We start from the raw sequence: 15,121 nt of genomic DNA on the forward strand, positions 1-15,121 counted from the left end.
GCCTGTTACGCTCTAATAGTTTGCTCTTTTACAGGAGAACCAACAGAGAGATGGCGCTAGTTTTTGTTATTTGGTTGAGTAATTCAATCAGCTGTTTCTTAACTTGTGTTCAGGTTTGGACCATTGCTCTCTTCTTTGACCTGGAATATCCTACCAGCTGTTTTCCTGTTAATTAACAGAGATGGGAAGGAAGCTACGAGGAGATAGAGATGGAGAGACTGCCAGTGGGGTAGATCGAAGTCTGGGCCAAAGAAATTCCAGTCTCTTTCTCTGGTTTTGCTTTGGGGGTCTCTGTCTTAATTGGTCCATCTGTTAGTATTAGCATGGGCAGCTGTAATGCCACTTACCACAGAGACACACACACACTAATGACACCACAAACACACACAAAATCTCAACTGTAGTATTCTGTTGCAGTTGATGTAACATGACATAATTCACTCACCACCAACCAGGAACACCAATGAGATGATTGACAGAAGTTCAAAGCTGCTCTATTCTATAATGAATGTTTGTGTCAAAATAGACAGCCATTAACATTAGTATTATACATTTACAGTTGCACTTTAAAATGAAATATTATAATTATTCTGAAATACTAGATTTTTGCCAACTACCGGTGAAGTATTACATTATTTTTATAATTCCATTTTTTTTTGCAATAATAATTACCATTATTATTATTATATTATTATTTTTATTATAGTGATGTAGAATCTTTTTTATTTTTTTGGGCCAAATGTAAAAATGGCTGTGTTTTGGTCACACATACGTCAAAAAATAATAATAATAAAATGCATTTAATATATGCATTTTCAATCGCAATTTCCAATTTTTCTTCTAAATGTTGCGCCCATTTAGATAGCATCAAAAAAGTGTTACATTTAAAATGGTATTAAAAGTGCTGTAGGGAACTTTTGTAAAAAAATATTTTTTACATATTTATTAAACCTGTCATTTTGTCCTGACAGTAGAATATGAGACAGATAATTTGTGAAACAAATCAAGCTCCTCTGGCTCCTCCCAGTGCTCCTATTGCCATTTGCAGAAACTCCATCGCTCCCGTTAAGAAACAACCAATCAGAGCTGCGGTCCTTAACTTTGTTTGTGTTCAAAATGTACAAAAATGTATATAATAAGCGAGTACACCATGAATCCATTTTCCAAACCGTGTTTTTGGCTTTTGTCCTGAATCACTAGGGTGCACCTATAATAAGTGTTTATATTCGGACTATTTTAGATTGCTTCGGGGGTACCGCGGCGGAGTAACCCAGTACCTTTGTGATTCTTCATAGACATAAACAGAGAGAAGTAGTTCCGGCTACGATGTTCTTCCGCAAGACGCAAGCAGTTCTGTTTATTAACCGCTAGAGCGTCAAAAGTTACCGACTGCAGCTTTAAACAAAAAAAAATTGTCATTATTAAATCTTGACTGACAGAAGGTCACCACTCAATTTAATGGAAAAAGGGCTTCTGGGACATTCTGCTATAAATATAGCACTCAAAAGAAAGTAAGTCACACAGGTTAGAGAGAATAAAAGATGACAGAATGAGCATTTTCATGTGAACTATCCCTAACAGGTTGATTTTACATTTATTTATTCGACGAATGACTGAGGAAATTCAGCATTCTGTGCACATCTTTAGCACCCATCCCTCAATTAAAGTCTAATTACACACACACACACTCTCCCTCGGCTCCCTTCAATAGCTTCTGACATGTAATCCAAGATAACATCTGCTCATTGATCTACTCTGAGTCTAATGGAACTGATAGAAATCACCTTGTCTTTACTCCTACACATCACTTAGAGCTTAAGATACACTGTGTGTGTGTGTGTGTGTGTGTGTAGGTCAGCACGTAGAATTTTTCTCGTTTTTGATCCACTGGCCTACATACATACATTAAGGAGCCAGACAAACCTAATCTCACACACATGAACAACGAGAGCTGAGAAAAAGCAAGACACTTTGTTCATGCTCAGAATCAAACATACTTAGCCTCATTTATTGGCATGTTTTAGACCAACATTTCACAAAACTGTCACAAAAATGTGAATCTTATATGAATCTGTATCACAACCTATTTTGCTTCCATTATTGCTCTAGCTGACTTCAGTTTCCAGTTCCACTTCCAGATGTCAGCAGGTTTTTTGAATGGGCTTTTAGTTAAACGCAGGAAATAACATATGTGGGTAACAGAAGCTTAAGATATTTTCACAATCTACAATTAAATACATCAGTAATATCTCACTTTGTAATATAATTTCAGACTTTTATGTGTCTTGAAAAAGGCAAGTCATAACAAGCAGCTAAATGGGTCTACAGAGGCTGTCAGAAACATTAAATGTCATGATAAAAAGAAAAAGAAAAAAGTCATTTACTCTCTAGTCTGCTTCCATAGCTATTCTAACTCAAACTTTCCAAAATGTGCATTTTAAATAAACACTGAAACAGTGGAAGCTTTGTGGTGGTCATGTGACTTTGGTGTAGAAAAAAAAAAGAAAAAGCTTTTTACTTCTGGCTATTCTATTTGCTGGTCCCATAGGGAACCTGGGTAATGTTAACTTACAGGTTGGCCTACTAAATTATGTCAGCACTCTATAGCAATACACTATAGAATTGTCTTCTCCACAAGGATCCATGCAATGTCTTGGAATAAAACAAAAACGAGGCAACATAATGTTTCCTCCTACCTTTGGGAACAGCCTTCGTTTCAGGAGCGTCTATCAAGCTTTATGAGGTGGGCAGCAGCTCACTAGGGTTTCATGTGCTGGCAAACACTGGTGCTGATCGAATACAATACACTTTCTACTGAGTGTGTTTCTAGAACTCTAAAGAGAGACTCTTAAACCCCTGCGGACTAAGATTGAGGAATAATGTATTACATTCTGCTGTCTGCTCACATCAGACATGACTGCTGACATCTCTTTATCTCCCTTTGTCTCCATTTCTGTTTATCATGCATGGCTAGACTTGACTTGTTGACAATTGCTGCCTCAGCACCACAATACAGTGGTGGATCTACACACACACACACACAACCAAACACACACACACACACACACACACACTATGATGAAGACCAGTCAACAGTATCATAAGAAGCACTTTGTAAATAATGTGTGTTAATTAAATGAAATGGAATTCTCCTAAAGCCAAACAGTTTGAAATGGTTTATATTAGAAAGCAGAACAAACATCCTGCTGTGCTGGTAATCTGTTGGCCTCATGTAAACACACACACACACACACACACACACACACGATGATATACATTATGCACTATGTCACAAATGTTATATTGAACAGATGACCATTAGAATGATCACATTTTCTTTCTAATATCTGAATTCTACTTATATCATGCTGCTGTCAATAAAGCAAAGGCAGGACAAACCAAAAATTCTTAAATTTAATTAAATTTGAATTAGTTCTAAGCTTAATATACTGTATAAACAGCTGTTCAAAGTTTGGTGTAAGACTTTTTTTTTAAAGCATTTTACAATAAATTGCTTTATTTGAAAAATTCTAGTTCAAATAAGTTATTTTAAACTATACATTTGTCAAAGAATCCTGAAAAAAAAAATGGTTCTCACAAAAATGTCAATGGGCACAACACTTTAATAATAAGACAACATGTTTTTTGATTAGCAAATCTGTATATTAGAATTCTTTTTGAAAAATCATGTGACACTAAAGACAGGAATAAATTACGTTTAATATAAAAAGTCATTTTAAATAGTATTAATGTTTCAACAATATTACTGTTTTACTGAAATTTTAATCATCAGGTGTTGTGATGAACATAATCAACTTTATTCATTTAAAAAAATTATGATCAAAATGTTTAAACAGTATAATAAATTTATAATAAAAATCTCTCTCTCTCTCTCGCTCGCTCTCTCTCTTATATATATATATATATATATATATATATATATATATTTATAAACAAGCAAAATTGAAAAAGTTTTAGAGGTCTCAGGCATCTTGGATCTGATGGTAAAAAATAAATTGAATCCTACTGTATTGCAGTATTTGTAAGGCATGAAATTATTTCTCATAACCTTTTTCAAATCTCATCAAAACCAATTCCCTCTGAAACATTAATACATATTTATTAAGGCATTCAAGTTTCAAGTTCCACACTGTTGAAATCGGCAAGGCTTGTGTGGATGCATCACCTGTATGATTATGATTTCTATAAACTCAATCCCACACACACACCACTGCTGGATCCGCCTGCAGCACCAGTATGTGCTCACACACATAAAACCACACACATTTAGGGAGCTAGATGGAGTATGCTTAAAAAAAAGACAGCGAGAGATGAGATGAAATGTCACAGGTTGACTCTTTCTATAAACGCGGATCACTGGACTCAAATGAAAACCTTTATGAATTCAATATGCCTGTTTAAATTCCTGCATCAGCAGACGACGACCGAATGACGAATTCTCTTTTTTCATCCTTTCTCTGCATTTGCATTCAGCATCAAGTGCACAAATGCACACGCACACATACGCTAAAGTCTGTCCTAGACTTCACCTCAACTTGCTGTTCGGAAATTCTACCTCTAAATTTGGCATCCACCACAACACTAGCTCTCAATCAGACCAAAAATACTAGCATGAATACGAGAAGCCACCCACACTTCCCAAAAAACAAGTAAACAAACCCTCCAAAATTCTAAAATAAAGTGACCACATCCTTTTAATCTGTTCATCTCATGCTTTCTGTTCTTATATGCTGTCTCCAGGCAGAACGGGACGTTATAAACCCATGTTTTTACCGGCACTCTCTTTCCCTCCTCTCATTCTATAGCATTTTTCCCGTATCCCCCGGCAACCAGAGCACTTACCCGTGTACGCATGGGAGAAAGCAGCCCTTCCATGTCTTCTGCTCATTCCTCAGAATACCCACAATCCTTTTACTCGGCCATCATCGCTCCGGTAACGTATCCAAACTGGTCCACGCTCACTGAGCAATGAGCGCAGCTCTGGGCGCACACCGGTGGACACTCTCTCTCTCACACACACACACACATGCACGCACACACTTAACATTAGAGCATCCCCCACTCCTGCAGGAAAGCCTCTGTGTGTGTGTGTGTGTGTGTGTGTTCATACACCGTAGGAGTTTGTACTTGAGAAAAGGTTGCTGCATTGTTGAATGTGTGTGTGTGTGAGATAAACAAACACTAGCATTATTAGCCAATATATAAAAAACTAATACACACAGCAATTCTCTTTCCACTTTCCTTCAAAATCACTGCTGCAGAAGGGCATTTGGACTCTGGGGTGAAATGAACATTTCTCCATTCCAAATCTTTACTTTTTTTTTATCAATTTAATATATCCTTGCTGAATAAAATTAATTTCTTCAATAAAATATTAATCAGTCAATCTTTAAAATAAAACTTATCATTCATCAAAGAATCATGAAAAAAGTATCACAGTTTCCAAAGAATATTAAATCAGGCAAAAAAGTTTCCAAACATTAATAATCATATATAATATATAGTCATATATTTATACAGTAGTAAAATGACTTCTGAAGGATCATGTGACACTAAAGACTGGAGTATTGGCTAATAGAAATTCATTATTGCATCACAGGAATAAATTATATTTTAAAGCATATTAAAGTAGAAAAAAGTTATTTAAAATTTTTATAATATTTCACAATAGTACAGTACAATTTTACATAATGCATTTCTTACATAAACACTGAAAATCTTAAAGGCATATTAATCATCTAATACATTATACTGTATATAAAAATTATCACAAGTGTTAATGCTTTAATTTGGCCAAAATCACATGTATACATCAGAAGGGTGTCCCAGAATGCACTAGCAACAGGCTCAAGGGCAATATTAAATGCAAGATGATGAACAATGTAAATATGTTGATTATTCCATGAAATACCAAAAAAGAGTTATATTAGATTAAAAATGCTGCATTAAATAAATTAAAACACTGTGCTATGCATTACGTTAACTCAGAATACATTTTTGCCATGACTTGTGGGTCATGAGGCCTTCATACAGATATATGGAGCACTATTTACTAAATCAGTGTCAAGATTCCATTCAACTTAGTATGCTCACTATGTAGGGCAGTAAGTCAGCTCACTAGGTTTTAGCACAGAGCTTCGGTCTCATAAACGCAATCAGAATCTCACATCCTAACACTCACACTCACGCGATTCCTCTCATCTGCTGTCCCTAGAGCCTCAGCCCCGATTCTCAAATCTGAGAGATTTCCTTGCTGTCACAAGCCTGATCTTTCAGAATCAATTAAAACAGGAACAGACACGTTTGTAGCTTTACTGACAGATACATTTCCCTCTGCTACACATTTGGGACTTTTAGTGTATCACTTCACTTCATTCAAATGTCACAGATGCGTTAATGAGTTTAAGCAGCAGTTTCTTTATTCCTTTGCAGTTTTCCCTCATGCACACACACTCAACTTTACTGTCTTTTAAGATTCATGCATCACGGTCACCACAGCGACTGTCTCGTCCTTGCATTTACACTTCCAAATTCCACGTCCTCTCTAGGTTCGCTAAAACAGCTCACAACATGCAATGAATTCCACTTTCCAAAAGCCACTTGTTTTCTGTCTGATGGTTCTGGAGCTGCTGTTTAATCTGTACTGGGTCGTTTTCTGTCAATTCAGAGGCTTTTCTCCACCCTGACCTTTCAAAGGCCAGTGTGGAAATCAATGAACTCTCCAGAGATCAAACTAATCTCTGTTCTTCACCAGTCAAAGCACCTGCCATCGCTCTGTTTACATGACATATGACCTGTGGACCAACCAGTGCAGCGTTTATATATCCGTGACATTTACAGTTTATAAAGCAGTTAAAATGAGAATTATTGTTCATCATACTGTACATGCCAATAAAACTCCAACGGCACCTTTATGTATTTCTTTTCTAAAGTTCAGTGCATGAGATTTGTAACTCATGTGAGGTGGCAACACAAACACACACTATTTGTTTTTAAGGCAAGTGCACAAAATGAAAGGGATAGTTCACCCAACAATGAAATCCTGTCATTTCAAGTTGTTCCAAACTTTGTTTCTTTATTCTGTTTAACACAAAAGAAGGTAGGTAACCAAACAGTTGACGGTAGCCATTGACTTCCATACTACAGAAGTTAATGGCTACAGACAACTGTTTGGTTACCAACATTCTTCACAATATCTTATTTAAGATAGGAAAAAAATGTATAGCAATTGTGTTGCTTTAGCTAATAAAGTAAATAAAACAAGCAGTAGAAATCATTTTTCAGTGTATCTAATGCAATATGCAAACTTATGAACAATTCATGCATCCTTCATACATTTTTTCATATGCTTCAGGTACATTATTTATATATACATGATGTAAATATGATAAAATGAATTACTTAAGGTCTGCTGTCAGTTAAGGGTCCTTAATTTATTAGTTTGTAAAACTACATTAGGACAGACAAATCATGAGTACAAAGTAAAGGAGAAATTGAGTTTCTTTCATTCCACTTACTGAACCAGCCAAAGAATATCTACAACAAACTCAATAAACAAAGAGCTATTTACTGAGCCAAATAATATGAACATAAATTTACTACAGCAAATTGCATTTCAACCAACAAAGTTTTTTTTCAGTGTCAACAACGAATCACAAACTCATCAATCCTCATGCTGACAGGAAGTGTTAAACTGTTTAAGGAACATCCTACCACCAACACAACCAACAACACACACACACACACACACACACACACACATACACACCAGGAGAAAATGAGAAAGTTCTGACCATAAATATTTCTTACCAGACATATTTTCATATTAAAGAAATAAAAGAATTAAAAAAAAATATACAAATAATCTGAGAAATGTTTAAAGACAAAAAAAGAGAAAATTAACAAAATATGTAAAGAAGTAAACATGACACCAATACATTTTTTTAAACAAATATAGTTCCATATTTTTGTATACTTACATATTTTACTCATATACAAATAAAGGGCATATGTGTGTGTGCACGTGTATGTGTATGTGTGCATGTGCCAGTTACATGACCACTGTAAATAAATTGTATTCATTTGCCAAAGACAAATTTTGCTTGTGTTTGGCAAGTGTTCCTTTTGGACCATGCATAGAGATGAAGCAGTTCACGCAGCCCCTCAGTGTTGTGATGGATGACATGTGTTTGCTTAAAACACACAGAGCACCCTATGAAAGACACAAAAGATGAAGCATTACATCATCAGTGGTTGACATGGCAATGGAGGGTTGAACATTGTGTCTCTGGGTAAATATTGACTCTGATATCCAGACAGATTCAGGCTGGAGAACACAGAGGAGTATAATTTTCTCTAAGTATGTCTGCTGAAGGCTTTCATTAGGATCTATAGAGCGTTAGGATCCTGCTAATGGCTCTTCACCCCTGGAAACAACAGGGAAACAGGCTTCACAGTGGGACAGCTCTGGACTAATGGCTGTAATCATCAATTAGTGGCCATTAACATAACAAGCTAAAATGAACCAATTAAGAATTCATCAGACCAATCCCTTTAAAGAGCGTTTCCATCTCGGCTGAAGGTCTCGATAGGAATTAAGACTTCTTTATTAATTCATTGTGGATGTCACTTTAGGTATATTTGTAGGATTGGTAAAAGCTTAATTAATTTGCTCCTGCTGAGAGAGTATTCCTACAAATATATGCACTGTAAAAAATAAGTGTAATTTTAACTGTAAAATTTTGTAAAAACGCTACGGAAAAAAACTGATAATAGGTTAACAGTAAGTTCCCGTACTATATACAGGGAAAAACTGTAAAAGATCTAACAAAGCATTTAATGTAAATTTACAGTAAAATTTTGTTAATTATACAGCTTTTAGAAGTAAAAAAAAGAACAAATCAATGTATAATTTACAGTCTAAAACTGTAAACTGATATTCCCAGAATTCCCTGCGTGACACTCCACGTTTGAAAGTATTTTGTTTAAATAATCAAGTTTTTAAATAGTTCTTGTTATCAGTTATGTACATTTGAGCTTTATGTTACATCTTCTGTTGCTTAATGAAAGTTTTTTGCATTATTTAAGTATCACGTGTGTTACCATGATGGTGTTTTGTGTTTCCATAAATGTGCACCTTCTATATGTTAATATATACTTCTGCTTGTGGTGAAGCTACTTGTGATGAGCTTTGATACTTCATGTGGCTTTCTCTTATTCAGTACCATCTTTATTATTATGGTGGTTGTCAGTATTTTCAAGGTACAAAACAGATTTAATTTTGTGTGTTGTTGAATTTACTGGTTTATATTCACATTTTCTTGTTTGTAAATTACAGCTTTATATTGTAAAATTAACAGTTTTTGACGTAAATGTGTTTACAGTTTTCTGTATTTTTACAAAATTATTCTGGCAACCACAGCTGCCAAAAAGTTTTTGTAAAAACAACAAGAAATTTTTTACAGTGTGTAGTAGGATGTTTATTAAGAACTGGCAATATACAGGTACATTTTAAAAATGATGTTAGTGGGAGTTCATTATTATTTATATACCATTATAGTTTTAATATTTAGTATTAGATTTTATTTTTATATTTTAGTTACATTTTTAGTCATTTTATAATGTGTAATTTTAATGTTAAAAATTTTACTTTCATTTTTAAAATGTTCATTTCAGTATTATTTTTTACTAGTTTTAGCTTCATTTTAGTAATTTTGTTATGTGCTTTTGTCATTTTTAATTTTATTGTTTTATTAGTAATTGGATTTAAATTAATTTTATTTCAAATTTTAGTTTAAGTTCAGTTTTAACTCATTACATTTATTTGCCATGGTACCATTCCAAAGTTTTTCATCTAATATTTATATTATATTTTATTTCTGATTTATTTTAGTTAATTCACCTGAAGTACCATAGTATTCCTTTAGATTTCTGGACAACTCAGTGCTGATACCGTGATTTTTTGTAAATGATACCTATGAAAACCATATAAATAACGATATGTAAAACAGCAATCATTACCGTATAATTACTATCTAGTGCCATGGTGCTAACATGGTGCCATGGCAACCAGAGACAACAATGAGCAGTGGCAGAATCGATGTGTTAAAGTGATGATCAATGACGAGCACATGTCATATCTGTCAGCAGTTACCCACCCTAGGGTGTGTGTGTGTGTGTGTATGTGTGTGTGTGTTATTGATAACTGCACTGCTGGATTGATTGGGTGCTGATGCTGATATTTGGGCTTCAGGCTTGTTTGAAGAGCATTAACATGTCTGTTCCTGTTTCAACACACTGTGTGGAGCACACATGTATGAACTAGCAAATCAATCTGAAGTTCATGATGAAATCCCTGCACAACTTTGGTCATTCATTCATATCCCTGATGGCTATGAGTAAATATACAATAGAGATGTGGTCAACCCTCTCTCTCTCTCTGATCACTTTAATTTGAGCACAGGAGCGACTCTGGGATTTGAACATGAGGTGTGGTGAGTATAGTGTGTGAATCATACACTCATTTTCAGGTGGATTGACTGTGGCTAATGCACCTTTTTTACAGGAGGTGAACATTTTTTTGTTATTACTTAATCATTTATTTTCAACTATATGTAGTTTATATATGTAAAACTGAATAAAGCCAGGATTTAGCAATATAAAAATTCTGCCAAAGAACTAATAAGCACCAATATTAAACCTTTTTTCAATTACTATTTTGTGTGTGTGTGTGTATATATATATATATATATATATATATATATATATATATATATATATATATATATATATATATAAATTAATTAAATAAAAAATTAAATGAAACAAAATATTACAAAATAAAATGAAAAAATATATATTAATTAATTAATATACTTAGATTTAAATGCTAAATTAATTCCGCGGTTAAAATATTATAAAATACATTAGGAACATTTTTGTTAATTTTAAGTGTTACATGACTGCAAAAATGTAAATATTATAATACAAATATATAATAAATGAATATAATAAATCATCTATATAAAAAAAATATATATATATATGGCATTCTTAATCAGCCTTCAGAAATGTCATATTTGATTGGCTTCAGATTTGTATTTTCACTGAAATGGACAGAATTGAAATGTGAGATGGGGATGGAGCACATCTGAACCACTACAGCTCTATTTCCGGGTCTGCCACTCACTATATGCAAGAAAAATCCTTTAAATAAATAAGTTTTAACAATTAGTAAGAGGAGGATTCACTGCATGGCTCTGAGGTGAGAACGCCATGTTGATGACAAATTGTGTTTTTTGTTGAATTTTTAGAAATTCATGCTTCTGCAATACCCACTCACGCAATATCACAGCGTGTTGCTGCAGGCCATGCTTTCATATATCATTAAAGGTGACGAAAATACCCGGTAAAGCAAGTCCTGCACGCTGCGCTCTCTCTTTCTCTCCCTGTGTGTGCGGAGACCCTGCAAACACTGAAGTATGAAGTCACTCGCTCCGCAGTCGCCTAGCAACTGTCGTCAGGGGCAACCCCTGCCTGGCTTTCCAGACGGCAAGCAGCGATGGCTGCATCTGCGTTTCTTCTTCACTTCTCTCTCTGGTTTTTTGTGTTAGTGGGGGTGGGAGACAGCAGGAAACAAGCGGGAAGCAAGACAGCGCGGTCTGTCCGTCATCTCTGATCTCCGTCTCTCTCCCGCCTCCAGTGCCAGGACAAACACACACAATACACACACAAATACACACACGCACAAACAAAAGAAGGACAGCCAGCAGTGTCTGCTCTGTGTGACGTCCATTCATTCAGCTAATAGCAAAACATTATTTATCAAGCTGTTCTTTCCCTTTTAAAGGCTCGCAATCCATCTCTGCTCCATGCACGGTTAACGTCATCACTTAATTCACTACATTAGCAGATGCAGTCAGTTTTTAAGCATATTGTACGAACAAGAAGTGGTTCTTAACTGGCGGGTCGCCACCAAAAAAAAAAAAAAAAAAGGAATTGGTTTGCAAAAAAACAGCTGAAGGCAAATTAGAGAATTCAAGTATATAATTGTGCATAATTAGGATGGTCAAATTTTATCTTTGACTTTAAAGATAAGTCCATATTTTTGCACAAATTAATCTAGAAGACTTTTTTTTATCAAATATTATTATTTATTAATTAATAAACAAAATGAATGAACATTATTATTAAATAATTATTATGAAAAAAAAAATGTCATGCCAGTAATGTAGTGTATAATTTGGGTTTTCTGCAACTTACAATCATATTAATACAAATTGTTTTATTTTAAGCTGTTTTTTTTTTTTTATAATTAAAAGGCTGCATGTCAATCAAACTTTCAAACTTTCATATATATTTTTTTAGATTCATTAACAAAAGTGTCAATTTTCCTATTCACTCTTTTTGTATTGTAAGTTATGTAGCATATAATTTGGGCTTTTTGCACTTTATGATCATTTTAATTAATTAAAATCTATAGTTTTTTTTTTATTATTATTACAAATAAAAGGCTTCATGTCCAAACAAACTCCATGTTTTTTGCCCAAATTTTTCAAGATGCATGTTTGATAGATTATGCATTTACAGAATGGTTCATTTTCCTATTCACTCTTTTTGTCATGTCAATAATGTAGCATATAGCTTAGACTTTTTGCACTTTATGATCATATTAATAAATTTTAATGTAAAGGACACCTGTTTACTTCAGATCAATACAGTACAGCTTCTGTCCCATGTAAAATCTGGGTCCTGGAAGAAAACCACTGTGTTAAACCACCAGAACAAACCTCAAACCTCAAAGTGTGTGACTCACGGGGTGCAAGAGCCCTGATTTCCATCCCCTGCAGTATTGAAACACAGAAAGACTTTGTGAGAAGACAGAGCTTTCACATGTCATGTTGTGTCGTTGAGTACCAGAGGATTCAATTAATAGAAATCATTCCCTCCCATAACGGAGAGATTACGGTTATCCCCACAGAGCGAGTATTGCAATACATTTAAGGAGATAAAAGAGAGCATAATGAAATATCACTCCCCTGATAGTCTCGCATTACTTTCTATATTAGCAGAGGATTTTTATCCCTGGTCATCTACAGACTCAGAGTGCACTGCTAATATTAATATTAAGATACTGTAAGCATGGCCCGGGTTCAGTACAAGCTACAGATGCTGCTGATTAACACAGACAATGGTTTTACTTTAATTGAGGCAAGAAATAGAATGCAGAACATCAATATAAGGACACAGGATTAAAATGAATTTTAATTTTAAAGTCGATAGACAGAGTGATAGACACAACAACAGACAACTGATGAAGTGACCGACAGACCGACAGACAGACAGACAGACAGATAGATAGATAGATAGATAGATCAGTAGTAACTGGCCTGTGTTGTGAATGAAAAGCCACATACAGAATCCCTGCTATGAAATATGTGTCTGGGCCAGAGCTCAAGAGCCAGACCTAACTTATCATTTTTATGGAGCCATTTCTTGTCCTTTGGAAAATAGATATGTTGCTATAATTTGAAGCAGTAACACTTTTCTTCACATCTGCACTGCCACTGTAACTCAGTCCAGCATTACAATGTCTTTTAGCACTCCACGGGTCACACAAGCTTCTCAGGCACACGCATCACGCACCTTACACATCGCTGACATGTTTTTTATATACACACAGGCTCTTAGACAACACCCTGGAGACTGTACACGTGTGTGTGTGTGTGTGTGGGTATGCAGTGATGCATTGTTTCTGACAGAAGAGGATTTCTCTAGAGAAATGCAGCAGTCGGTGTCACACACACTAAATACTGAGAATAAGACAGCAGAATACAGATGTTGAATTCAGGTGTCTGTGAATAGATTTAATAAGATAAATATTGTAAAAAAAGTGAAAACAAAAATCACATATTATACAATATATATGCAAATAAATTGTAAACTTGGCACACGTAGTGTACAGTATGTGAACTTACTAAGATAAAATATCTTTCATATTTTAGTTGTAATAGAAATCAAGTGAACACTTGGGAAAAGTTTCCTGCTGCTCAGATGGGTGCTTTTTCTAACAATGTGTCTCAATAGAAATCTCAAATGGGTGCAGACTGGTCAAAATATGCTATCAAAAGTCAGATATGCGTTATCAAATTTCTCATTAAATCCATCAGAGATTAAATTCATTTTTTAAACAGAGTTGTTATTGCTAACTAGAACTAAAGACATTTTTACTTAAAAAAAAAAAAAAACTAAAATAAGTTGCTAAAATGACTAAAGGATAATTGAAAAATAAAGTTAAATATAAACATAGAAATCAAAAACCAATAAAAATGACTAAAACTAAACAAAAATAACTAAACTAAAAAAATAAAACTGAAAATATAAAATAAATAATACATATTACTAAATAATACTAAAAAGTTATGTATTCTTACTCGGTCTCATTTAAGTTCAGAAACTCAACTGCATATGGCCTCATGAGAAACAAAAGAGCAACCTCTGAGCATGAAATATTCTTTTAAGCAGGTATGCAAATAGATTAGCTAATTAATTATTCATCAGTTCAGTACATCTTAAGTTCATTATCCAGCTCAGATCAGCTCACATTCAGAATAACACTATATATAACCAAAATAGTAATTATTAGGACTGTCTTAAGATGGTTGTATGCTGTTCACGTGTTTTTTGCACTTCTCCCCCAGGGTGCGTTTAGAGATGAAGTGACCTTAAAACAGGAGCAAAAAAACTGTTCGTTTGGCCCTTCTGACCTTTCACCTTTGAGCTTGGGCAGAGGGATTTGGAATGATTTAAATCAAGCGGACAGATGGAAACACACTCCCAAAACAAGACCACACACAAAGAGGAACTTGAACGGTTTAAATGCTACGAGCTGCAGCTTAATGATCTGTGATGGCCACATACTGTATATTCATTTCAGAGTTAGCACAATGTAGCGTGTTACAACAACACACACTTACACGCTAAAGTCATGACATTGCAAGCATGCATCATTAAGGAAATCGAGAAAGGCTGCACATGAACATGTAATTATCACCACTTCTCTGTTTATCATAAGCATATCTCATCCAACACTCATGTGCAG

The 15,121-nt window shown here is 34.5% G+C and overlaps 1 protein-coding gene across 2 annotated transcripts in view; it reads right to left on the minus strand.

Moving 5' to 3' along the window:
• Positions 1-15,121, minus strand: part of frmd4a (FERM domain containing 4A) — a 129,337-nt gene that overhangs the window by 96,757 nt on the left and 17,459 nt on the right. The window contains exon 1 of one of the 2 annotated variants that reach the window (XM_052581636.1): positions 4,864-5,013. The exons of the other annotated variant lie outside the window; for it this stretch is intronic. Coding sequence (XP_052437596.1) covers positions 4,864-4,896 — 33 coding nt within the window. The 5' untranslated portion in view covers positions 4,897-5,013. Of the gene's footprint in view, positions 1-4,863; positions 5,014-15,121 lie in introns of those variants that run through there. 2 annotated transcript variants of the gene reach the window in all.

This window comes from Carassius gibelio, chromosome B18 (genome assembly GCF_023724105.1).
Source record: "Carassius gibelio isolate Cgi1373 ecotype wild population from Czech Republic chromosome B18, carGib1.2-hapl.c, whole genome shotgun sequence".
NCBI classification, from domain to species: domain Eukaryota; kingdom Metazoa; phylum Chordata; class Actinopteri; order Cypriniformes; family Cyprinidae; genus Carassius; species Carassius gibelio.